Genomic DNA, 12,626 nt, shown 5'->3' with positions numbered 1-12,626 from the left:
GAGTGGTAGTTATTTAAAGGGGAAAGAGTTTCAATTATCAAGAATGAAAAAATTCTGGAGATGGGTAATAGTGAGGATGCACAACCATGTGAATAATGTACTTATGCCACTGAGCTGTACACTTAACACTTATTAAAATGGTAAATTCTGTGATATGTATTTTTTCACAATAAAAATATATAAGATATTAGATCAAGAAATTATCTTAAGAAAAAACAAAGAAATACAGATGGGATAATAGACACACAATGCTACCTTCAGTGGACTTATATTCTCCATCGTTTCCTGCCTGCGCGAGGAGCCGTGAAGCTTGTGTGTGTGTGCATTTTAAATTGCTGCACACCCACACCTTCCTTTCCCCTTGTCTGAGAAAGAATTCACTGCTCCTCGGTTCTTCCCCAACCCTCCCGTCTTCCACGTCTTCACCTTCCCTGCAGGAATCAACCAGGGATGTACAGAGTCCTTTGGTTGGGAAACGCTGATCGCATGGATGTCCATATAAAATGCTCAGATTGGATCTCTTAACAAGTTGTCTTCCATCACCTTGGTAGAAGGTCCGTGAGAAGGGAAATGAAAGGCACAGGGGAGGATGGTACAGGAGAACTCTAGAACTGTGAGCTGATTTTTGCCCCAAAAGCTTTGTACCAAATAATAACAACGACCTATGTGATCAAGAGACATGTGAATTGCCGAAACCGGTTTGGCTCAGTGGATAGAGCGTCGGCCTGCGGACTCAAGGGTCCCGGGTTCGATTCCGGTCAAGGCATGTACCTTGGTTGCGGGCACATCCCCAGTAGGGGGTGTGCGAGAGGCAGCTGATCGATGTTTCTCTCTCATCGATGTTTCTGGCTCTCTATCCCTCTCCCTTCCTCTCTGTAAAAAATCAATAAAATATAGGAAAAAAACAACAACAACAACAAAAAGAAACATGTGAATCCTTACCGGGGAAAGGAGTCTTACTTCAAGGGGAACCAACCAATTCTTTAGTTTGCTTTCAGGAAGTCTTAGTTGGTAAGAGCTGCCGCTGGAAAAATGTGATTTTTGCCAGATTCACGATAGCCTTGGCCCAGTTTGGGTTGGTTCCCCTCCTTCCCATTTCTATGCAAGTTATGCATAATGAGATATAATTGAATTGCTCCTTTACCCCTCACCAATCTGAATCTCAGGATTCAGGCTGTTCAGATTTGGGGAGGAAATTGGCCATTGGACATTATACTGGCTTTGCTTGCTCCACTTCTAAAATCTCTGTAGATGTGCTTTAATATTGAATGAAGATGAGAAATTTGTATTCTTTGTTTAAATATTTTTTTTATTGATTTCAGAGAGGAAGGGAAAGAGAGAGACAGAAACATCAATGATGAGAGAGACTCATTGATGGGCTGCCTCCTGTACCAGGGCCTGAGCCCGCCACCTGGGCATGTGCCCCACCGGGAATCAAACTGTGACCTCCTGGTTCATAAATCCACGCTCAGAGAAATTTGTATTCTTTGTTAGAACTACGGCAACTGATATGCTTGTATCAGGCCCTGCCTCTGCAGACTGAGAAGATGAGACCCCCCTATTGTCACACCCATGAAGAAATGTGGAAAGTGGTGTTGCTTCAAGAAATATCCTTGCTCTAAATCTCCTTTCTCTATTCCTCCAAGCTTCCGCAGGTTCACCCGATCCAACAGCGTGACGACAGCAGTGCAGGCGGACCTGGACTTCCACGACAATCTGGAAAACTCTCTGGAGTCTATAGAGGACAATTCGTGCCCGGGCCCCGCGGCCAGACAGTTCTCCCGGGACGCCAGCACCTCCACCGTCAGCATTCAGGGCTCAGGAAACCACTACCACGCCTGTGCGGCCGACGACGACTTCGACGCGGATTTTGACCCTTCGATCCTGCCTCCCCCGGATCCCTGGATTGACTCGATCACTGAAGACCCCATGGAGGCCGTTCAAAGGTCAGTGTGCCACCGGGATGGCCACTGGTTTCTGAAGCTTCTGCAGGCGGAGCGCGACCGCATGGAAGGCTGGTGCCAGCAGATGGAGAGAGAAGAGCGGGAGAACAGCCTGCCGGAAGACAGTAAGTACGCAGCTGTGCACACCTGTACGCGGCCGGGCCGGGGCGCGCCTGGCGTCTTTAGACGGGGGTGGGGGGGGGGGTGGTGTTCCCTCCCTGCCAGATGCGCGTGTGCAGCCTGCAGTCTAACCCTACCGCCGCGGGCCGTGTGGGAGAGCCGGGCGCCCCAGGGCGGCACAGTAAAGAGAGCACCTCTGGTCACACCTTCCCTAGCTCTAGAGCCATCGCTTGTAGTTCTGGATCCTTTCCTCTGAAAAACACCACGCTCGGCGGAGGGGCGGCCTCCTAACGTGGTTCCTCTTCCCCAAGGTGTCAACTGAAGGGGTAGCCGATTCTCGGGGAACGAACAGGGATTCTGACCAGTTTCAAGGTCCACACACACGTGCGCTTGGGGCATTGATGACCTTACCGTGTTATTACTTTCGTTAGCAGGCAATGAGAAAACAAGGCTAGTCATGTACAGGCCGTCAAGAGGCTCAGACTTATTTGCATTCTTAAGCCTGCTTCGCGTGCACTTTCTTGCTTCCGTTTTTAGAGAGGCAAACCTTCAGCCGCTAAGTTAACATGAACTCCAATTTAATGGCCCAAATGAAGTGATAAAATAAAATATGATGACTGAATAAATCATGGAGACCTGGCACACCTTGCTTTGCAAACCTGGCCTTTTAGCAACAACAACAATGCCTAGTGAAAACTGACAAAGAAAAAAATGGCTTTAAAGTACGATGATTTCGAGGCACGTTTTGCACATTTTCAACAATTCTGAAATTTGATACAGTTTACAATCACTGTGTATTTACTTATTTTCCTCTGAAAAACTATTACTAAATGAATGGCAGATCTTCCAACTGACGAATGAAAGACATTTAGTGGCAGGCTGCCTTCTTTTTGCGTGGGAACCAGCTAGAAGAGTGTTGTCCTGGTGTGGCTTTTAGACCTATTCTAAAAATCGGTGTTTAACTTCTTACTATGAAAATTTTAAAACGTGCACAGAAATAGAAAGTTTAATGTAATGAACCCACATCTGCCCATCGTGAAGTTTAACACTTGACCAGTCTTATCTTCTTATTTCCCCCCACTTATTATTTTTGCCAGATTCTTTTTTTTTAAAGATATTTTATTGATTTTTTACAGAGAGGAAGGGAGAGGGATAGAGAGAAACATCGATCAGCTGCCTCCTGCACACCTCCTACTGGGGATGTGCACGCATCCAAGGTACATGCCCTTGTCCGGAATTGAACCTGGGACCTTTCAGTCCGCAGGCCGACACTCTATCCACTGAGCCAAACTGGTTAGGGCTTTGCCAGATTCTTTTAAAAAAAAAAATCTAAGGCATCATGTCACTTCACTATGTATCCCACACTGACAATGACTTTTTCTCTCTCACATAACCATCATGCATTATCATCCCTAACAAAAATAATAGTAATTTCTTAATAATTAGACTGAGAGCCTACTGTAAGTCATGTTAAAAGGACTTACTAAATAAGCCAAGCTCGCTGTGTCAAGGAGCAGTGAGTTTTCCATTAAGGAAGTAGTGTTCAATGAAAACTAAGTCTGGGAAATAACAGTAGTTTGTGGGATTTCCTTTCTGTGTCCACTTTCTTGCTCACATCTTTTCTCTCTGCTCCTGCCTCCTGCCTAGACCCTGCCAACCAGATGACTAGCTTATTTTTTACCGTTATGAGCAGGTTAAAAAAATCCATAAATGGGTTTCTGTAACATTCATTAGATTCTTTCATATTATGAGTTCAAACAACTTAGCAGTGGAAAAATTAATCTCCTTGACACTTGCCCCAAAGAGTCGGTGCCACTGGGGGCTCACCTGAGTGTTGATCCACAAGCAGAATTAGCTTTTTGCCCTCATAACAGGTGAATGAGGCACCACCAGGAGCAGTGGGTGGGGAGAGGCTTCAGTAAGAAAGTCTTAGCAGTTGCTTCTTGGTCTCTTTTCCCCGTGTGCGCATACCCAAAGATTTTCTAGGAAACATCCGTGTCTCAGGAGCGATGGCCTTTGAGTGCTGCTCAACAGAACAAGCTCTCCTTTGAATTTCAATCCATTCAATTCATTCGTTTGGGACTCATTCTACCTTCCTGGTTGGCTTTCAATAGGACCCAGGGAAGCTGTTCATCTGATGTTTTCTTTTAACCTGAGACTAGATCTACTTCTCTCAATCCAGCTTCATAATGATGCGTTGTATAGACATTGTATAAATATTTTGGAAAATCTTCCTTTAGACTAAAAGAGCAGTGAAAACTATATGTGGTTGTATCAAAACAATGTATTTCTGACAGTCATGTCAGAAAACCAGGTTCTCATCTTGCGTTTGGGACTAAAGAAAAATATAGTTGTATTTTGAAATGTACATGACTGGTAAAGTCCCAAAATAATAAACACAAAGGGACTACCCAAACATTAGCTGTTCTAAAACTTTATATCAGATGTTATTTAAAACATTGATTTAAAAAAAAAGATTTTGTATTGATTTTGAGAGAAAGAGGAGGGGAAGGGAGAGAGAGAGAAACATAGATGTGAGAGTGAAACATTGATTAGGCTGCCGACCTCCTGTACACTCCCAAGTGGGGATCAAGCCCAAATCCTGTGCATATGCCCTGACCCGGAATGGAACCAGCAACCTTTTGATGCATGGGATGATGCTCAACCAACTGAGCCACACAGCCAGGGCAAAACACTGATTTAGAATTAAGAATTATAAATCTATTCCATATGAAGTGATTTTTTATTATGATAGTATTCGTTATAACACGATTTGTTCTAAAGAATGATAATTTGCTGTCTTTGTACATGAAGGTGCCACCATCCCACCATTAATAAACTGTACTTCTTGAGGGTGTTTTCTTCAGAATAATGATTCATTTTTTCAAGTCTACCTCTTTATTTTATGAGGTTGCTGCCTGGGTGGGGATGGGGTACTAGGGTCAAGGTTGCAGAATGAGCAAAGATAAGTAGGAGTGGGAATATTTTTGGTGCTTTGCTTTAAAGTACCCAACTGAGTAAATTGGCCTTAGATGACAAGTATGTAATGAACCCTTCTTCACTGGGGATTTGGCCTCTCTTTGTAGTTTGAAAGGTATTTTCATATCAGAACCTCCTTTTCTAATTAGAAAAATATACAACACCCATAAATATAACAGGAGGGACAGTGAAGCACTTCTGGTGAGGGCCCGGAGCACTGCCTGCTTAGCTTCTACCACCCCCAGACCCAGGTGCCTAAAACACGCCAGTCCCCTCTCCCCAAAATTCTAGGATTCCTGGAATACGGTTTGAAAGTCAATGGACTATCGTGAAAGGTTCAAATTATTACTTTTTTAAATATAATTTTATAATTTTAGATCCAACTGCTAACACTAAGTTTAGAGGTAAATGCCCTTTACATGTGCTTTTTAAAATGTACAAAACTAATCCAAATTAGTAATATCTATTTGTATAAGCCCAACTAGTTTACAATATATGGCTCTTCCTTCAAGTCTCAGCTTGGGCCTCACCTGGAAGTCTTTATGGAATGTCTCCCCTCAGGCTGGGTTGGCTGTATTTCACTGGTGCTTCTGTAATAGCCTGTACGTTTCTCTCTCCGGCATTTCCAACATAATTTTATGATAATCTGTATCTCTCTCCTCCACTGGAAAGTGAGCTCTCTGAGGACAGCAATGATTACTGTCTCATCATCTTCATATTTGCTAGCACATAGCAGAGGATCCGTCAATGTGTATTTGAGTCCTTGAAATACTTTGAAAATTTTGCTTTACAAATGTATTTTATCTAACAAAACATTTCGTCCTAAGTAGCTAAAAAGTAGTACGTCACTAGCAGTTATTTTTGTCAAAAGATGGGAGGGGTGTAACCTTGTGAGGTGATGAGCCCTTCTCAGCAGAGTAAGGATTTGGCGCAGAGAGAGAAGCATTTGCCGCAGAAATGGAAGATGGGACGGTTGTGTTGGTCAGCTGGATGGTCTAGATGAGCCCTGTGTGTCCCTTCAGCTCTTGGGGCGCGATTCTGTTCTGCCAGCACTTGAAGGCTTTTTCTTTCTTTTGTGCTTGGGAGGTACGAAAATGGAGCTCCTATCTACGAGCATTCCAGATTTCTAAACAGTGGGGAGGCAAACTCACATGCTCAGGTCAAAGAGATGACAATTTTAAGTGAGGCAGATCCAAGGGAGGACATGACCAGAAAGCCCAAGCAAACCTCCACCGTGAGAAGGGGGAACATAAGCACACGAAAGACTATTCATCTTGTCCTTACAATACCCCCGCAGAGGGCTAGAGACTTTAACAGGTGTTGTCTCATTTGCCCTCAAAACAGCTCTCTGGCAGTGTCTTGTCCAAGGTCACAGAACACAGAAGTGTCTGATGGAACAGATACAACATGAATAACAGTTGACAAGATAATAATACTTTGTTGCTTGGTGCTGTCCTCTAAAGCTCTCTCTACATATCTCTTCCTGGTGTCTTGGCAACCACAATTCTGTTCTGATAACTGGGCCTGCAGTTGTACAGGGCCTTTGTTTTAGTAATTCTCTAATTTATTTTTTTTTTTTTCAAAAAAGGAGTGGTAAAGAAGAGGGGTCAATCCCGTTTGACAGGCATAGCCAATTTCTTTTTTTTTTAAATTTCTTTATTGATTAAGGTGTCACATATTTGTCCTCATCCCCCCATTCCCATCCCACACCCCTCCCCACGGATGCCCCAACCACCTGTTGAACTTAACCATTGGTTAGGCTCATATGCATGCACACAAGTCCTTTGGTTGATCTCTCCCCCCTCCCCCCACCCTCCCCTATCCTCCCTCTGAGGCCCGATAGTCCAATCGATGCCTCCTTGTTTCTGGTTCTATTCTTGTTCATCAGTCTATGTTATTCATCATTTCCCCTAGATGAGCGAGATCATGTGTCACTAGAGATATACTTATAAGAACTGAATGTGAGACGAGCAATAATAGTTATTCTGACAGGCAAATGAATCAGTCTGTAGTGAGTTTCTTTCTGGACCAACAGTTCTTTTGAGATCCAATATCAATGTCCACCAGTTCCTTATGAGTACATGTCGGCACTGACCCCTCAGCTCTGGATGGTGGACAAATGGTAGGCATAGCCAATTTCTAAGTAACCAGCTTAAAAAATAATCTGTGTACAGCCAGAAAAATAGCTGGGGCTCACGGGCCAACCACAGCTGTATCTATCTCTTGGTCAAGCCGCCGTTTGTGTCCTTTGGGCCCTATACAAGAAGGGCCTCTCCCCAGGGCACAGGACGAAGGTGGCTCCTTCACAGGTCCCTCCCATGAGAGCTAGTCTTCAAAGTCTTCATGGAAGATAAGGAGGATAGAGGGAGAGAACGGAAGATTCTACCATACTTGCTTTTATTTTATTTTGTGGGACACCATCATTATCCCAATTTTATCATCTTTTAAAATGTTTGATGAATGTACTTAATGTTTCTCTGAATTGTACACTTAAAAATTGTTAAAATGGTATGTCTTATGTATATTTTATCACAGTAAAAAAAAAAATCCCTCTTCTTTAAAAATGTCTGCAATAGCCCTAGTCAATTTGGCTCAGTCGATAGAGCATCGGCTTGTGGACTAAAGGGTCCCGGGTTTGATTCCGGTCAAGGGCATATGCCTGGGTTGTGGGCTCCATTCCCAGTATGGGGCAGGTAGAAGGCAGCCAATCAATGATTCTCTCTCATCATTGATGCTTCTATCTCTCTCTCCCTCTTCTTTCCTCTCTGAAATCAATAAAAATATATATTTTTAAATGTCTGCAACAGCTAAAGGTAGGTAGAACAAGTATGCTATCATCATGTTCATAGTTACTCATTATGCTTATAAGAATGTAAGGTATTTTTAAAAATGTCTTCCTGAATTAAAAGTACAATTGACCCTTGAACAACACAGCTTTGAACTGTGTAGGTCTGCTTATATGAGGATTTTTTCTTTTCTTTTTTTAAAAATATGTTTTTATTGATTTTAGAGAGAAAGGAAGAGAGCAGGAGAGAGAGAGAGAGAGAGAGAGAGAGAGAGAGAGAGAGAGAAACATCAATCAGCATGCACCCTGACAGGGGACTGAACTCGATACCCGGGCATGTGCCCTGACTGCAAACCGAACTGGCAACCTTTTGGTGCATGAGACAATGCTCAACCGAGTCCCACCGGCCAGTGGGAGGATTATTTTCAATCTGTGGTTTAGAGTCTGTGGATATGACTGTGTGCATTGATCTAGGCCATTTTATATTAGGGGACGAGCATCCATGGATTTTGGTGCTGGGGTCCTGGAACCAATGCCCCACAGATACCAAGGGACAACTTAAGTTTTAGGGGAATCAAAAGTTATATGCTGCCTAGCCGGTTTTGCTCAATGGATAGAGGGTCAACCTACGGACTGAAGGGTCCCGGGTTCGATTCTGGTCAAGGGCACATGCCTGGGTTGTGGGCTCCATCCCCAGTGTGGAGCGTGCAGGAGGCAGCCAATCAGTGATTCTCTATCATCACTGATGTTTCTATCTCTCTCTCCCTCCCCCTTCCTCTCTGAAATAAAAAAAATATATATTTAAAAATAAATAAAGTAAAATGACCAAATAATGTCACATACTCTTTCTAAAAAAAAAAAATTACATACTGATTTTCAACTATGGGGAGTTGGTGCCCCTAATCTGTATGTTGTTCAAGAGTCAACTGCATAGTATGTCCATGTCAGAACAGAAGGAGGGGGAGGATGAGTTAGGAAGAAAACCTATTTGCTCAATGGTAATTTCAAGTACAGATGTGGGCTTGGGTGGTTGCAATCAAAGAAAGGAGCCATCCAATTTGAAATAATTATTCAATTATCAATTACTTTATGATGCCATTATCCTCACTCTGACAGCTGCTGCCTAGGGATTTTGTTTTTGGCATTCCCTCTGGGCTGGCAAACACTTTCCCGGTTTACCTGAGGCTGGATAAATGTGCGCCACGCAGGGCAGAATGAAACAAGCACGAGGAGTCGCCTAGTAACCTCCAGCTAGCTTTTGAAAAGTGTAACTCTAAATCCTTCGGGTGTGTGGAGCTATTCTTTCTCCTGATAAAATAAAAGCAGAGCAAGGACTTTCGTTCTTGTTTCAAACCCTCATCCCTAAGAGTCGATAGCGGGGTTTTGGCTCAATAACAAAATAATGAGACTCTGCAGGGAGTGTTTTCCTCCACACTGTGGCAGCTGACAGAACGCTTGTTCCCGCAGCACTTGACGTAAAATGATACAAGCGTTCCTCAGACAATGAAGCCCTTGTGTGAAACAGCTGTCTGGGGGAGATGGCTCAGTGCTATTTGACAGTGGCTTGTATGTCACATAGATACGTCTGGTATTATCTGACCGGGAAAGAACCGGCCAGATGGAACTGAATGCTTCTAACTAGGAATGCTGTCTACCACTGCGGGTGAAAAGCATAGGCTCGGGTTTCAGCGGCCCTGGGATGGAATACTGGTTGATTGTACTTGGAAATCTATCTTTGCCTCCTGAACTGTGGACGGCTTATATGGGGAATTTTCGGGCTCTATCTGAAACGAACTGATAAACCTAGAGCGTGTGCAGGAGGCAGATTAATTCCACTTTAATTTTGCCTGGTAATAGCATCCAAGTTAGTGAAACTTGGCCCTGAGTCCCCCAGAAGGCTTGTGAGCCTTGGCAGCGAGTGTGGGACTGGCAATGAAACCTGAAATGGGGTTTGCCCGGTTTCAGGTTGAGTTACGGAAGCTGTGCACAGTCAGCATTGTGACCGTCTATCGGAGCGATCACCAGGCTCGCTCTGCCCGGCGTCGCCTGTGGCATGGCTCTGCAGCCTGTGCAACAGTGGGTGGCAGGCAGAGCAGCTCTCATGGCTTCTGCAACTCCTCTGCCTCAGGCCCTGTGTATCTCTAAGCCGGGAGAGGTGGGTGGTGCGTCCTAGCTACTTTCTGTTTTAGTCTCATCTTACTTTTGGAGTAGCCTTCAAAAGGTCCCTCCCCTTCCTCCCCCCTCCCCCTACCCTCCCCCCCACACACACACTATAATTTTTTTTCAAGGTCTGGCCAACCTGAAATTAGTGACTGAGGAGGAAGTGAAAGTAATGAAAAGGAAATTGTGTGTAATGTGACTTATGTTTAACTTTCTAGAATGTAGAATGCTCCGTTCATTTTGCTTTGCATTGCCCTGGGCACAGAGAGGACATTACAGAGCATGCTTTTGTGGGTGTTTCTCTGGGGGTGGTCTGGAGGCTGAGGAGAGTGCTGAGGCATGACGAGGTGAAGTCACGGCAAGGGGAAGGCAGAACCAGGCCTGGAACAGCTCTCCTGCTCCCGAGGCCAGCGATGGGCCATTATTCCAGACAGGAATGAGTCCCATCCTTCCGGCACTGCAGGGGCAGAGATTACCGAGAGAGGGGCTGACTCATGGAGCAAGATCTCCAGTTGTTTTCTCTAACGGTAACTATTTCTGTGGAATATAATTACAATGGACTTCAAACACAGCATTGAGTTCTTTTCTTCTATGTTACCAAAGGAAATGTTAGCTAATTTCATTTCCTTCAGCTTTCAGAGGTTCGAAACTTGTAGTTAACTATGTGATGCGTATGATGTTACTACTTTTTCCACGCTGATGTAAATTGAAATATGGGTTGGAGCGTAACCACCTTTTATGAGTAAGACTCCTGGAGTAGGGACTGGGGGGAAAAAAAGTAAAATTAGCTGAGTTCTTGAAAACTTGCTCTTTACAAACAAAACAGTACCCCCCCACCCCCCGCTGCCCACCCCCTAACCACCACCACCACCATGTTTGAGCCCTGTGGAAGCCCTGGTTTTCATCTATGGGAAAATTTCTACTTGTGAATCTCCCTCTTTGTTCATTAGCCATCAAGTTTCAGCTACAAAATAAATAAGTAAACTGAAAGCACTCCTGTTAAACGCAGAGCAGCCACTGTCAGCCAGGAAGGAAACATCCATGTTTTCTATGGAGACCTACTGTCCACAGCAGCTCTGGGTCCGGACTGCTGAGAAGCAGCTGGCCAGTTGGCTGGAGAAACTCTGTCCCACGAGGTCACACACGCGTAAATAAGAATGTCTCCACACGGGTAATCCCCACATGCAGTCACACAAGTTCAGTCTGGCAAATCCACGGGACTTTAAAATAAGTGGGTTGACCCACTTTTTAAAAATTCCTTTTTCCTCCTTTACCCGTAACGTTTACAACATTGAGAGAGAGAGAAGCCAGGGGAGTACAAAGAACTCAAAACCTGAGGGTAAGGAAGTTTAATTCACACACAGTTACATCCAACTTATCCCAAATGGCTTGGCTTTTCCAGCCTAAGTCAGCACAAACAATACAAGAGAAACCAAAGAGGAATAATAGTCCAGCCAAGACTATATCAGCCAATCAATTCATCAGGACTATAACTTTAGACATGCTAAGACCTTAAAGAATCGGAATACTTAAGGCCTGGAATGTTGCAGTTAATGTATTTTTCTGGTTAACATAAAGTTTGTAGATGAGTCAGTTATTTTGAAACATGTTTTGCGGGCACAGTCTATGCCATTGGAGGGCTCGTCTCCTCTGGTTAGAAAGTAAGACCTATAAATAGATGATGCTGGGAAGCAAGTGGGAAGGGAAAAGACAGAGCTGTGCATGGGAATTTGAGGAGCATTGCAGAGGGAGAGGTGAAAGAAGATAGGGCTTTCTGGAGGAGGTACACCTGAGCGCAAGGGGAGGGGCTGGGGTAGGCACCAAGGCAGGAGGCATCCCCAGTTTAGTGTGCAGCCTGAGCAAAGCCACTGAGGAGAGAGGCAGCTTTGGATTTGGGAAACGGGGGGCCCAAAGCACTGAGAGAGTGGGCAGAGGTAAGGCTGGGCAGGTGGGCCTTGTCTGCAAGCCATTAAAGGGGGTTTCTGCTTATCCCGTGGATGATAGGGAACCGTGGACCGGTCTCAAGCATTAGAATTATGAGATAAGAGGCCGCTCCACTCCAGCTCCCTTAATACAAGCAAACCTGGCCAGTGTGCTCAGTGGTTAGAGTGTTAGCCTGAGCTCCAAGGAGTCATGGGTTCAATTCTGGGTCAAGGGCATGTACCTGGGGTGCAGGTTCCACCCCTGGCCCTGGTGGGGGCATGTGCGGGAGGCAACCGATGTGTCTCTCTCACATTGATGTTTCTCCCTCTCCCTCTCTCCCTTCCTCTCTCTGTAAAAATAAATATATGGTTTTTTTAAAGAATACATATATTAATTATGCCTAAGGATTTGAACTACTGATTTTGACTCAGCAAAAAGTCAAGCATTTCCCCAAAGGAAACAGTCCTTTTGTTCACTCTGCTACTACAGCACGTTAAACTCTGTTCAGCTTTGTCATGGATTCACTTGTGGGTTAAAAGAAACTGTTCATTGCCTTTACCCCTGTGCCTTTACACCCCCTTCTTGTCCCCCAACCAAAAAAAGTCACACCCAGGGGGCGGGGGAGAGGGGGAGGTATCACATCTTTTAAATGCCTGGGGTTTTGACTGAATGTAGCCAAGAGATTTAAAATCATAGTTCTCATAAAAGACCCCCAC

General features: G+C 44.5%; 1 protein-coding gene across 19 annotated transcripts in view; it reads left to right on the top strand.

Annotated features, from left to right (window-relative positions):
* The window catches only part of DLGAP1 (DLG associated protein 1), a gene marked incomplete at both ends in the record, with an annotated part of 241,746 nt that overhangs the window by 216,396 nt on the left and 12,724 nt on the right, over positions 1-12,626 (top strand). For all 19 annotated transcript variants that reach the window (XM_079785220.1, XM_079785221.1, XM_079785209.1 and 16 more), the window contains one exon: positions 1,647-2,068. In XM_079785220.1, the coding sequence (XP_079641346.1) occupies positions 1,647-2,068 (422 nt within the window). The remainder of the gene's footprint in view (positions 1-1,646; positions 2,069-12,626) is intronic.

The sequence above is a fragment of the Cnephaeus nilssonii genome (assembly GCF_951640355.1).
Source record: "Cnephaeus nilssonii genome assembly, chromosome: 11".
Lineage (NCBI taxonomy): Eukaryota > Metazoa > Chordata > Mammalia > Chiroptera > Vespertilionidae > Cnephaeus > Cnephaeus nilssonii.
This window is presented reverse-complemented; position numbering and strand designations above follow the sequence as displayed.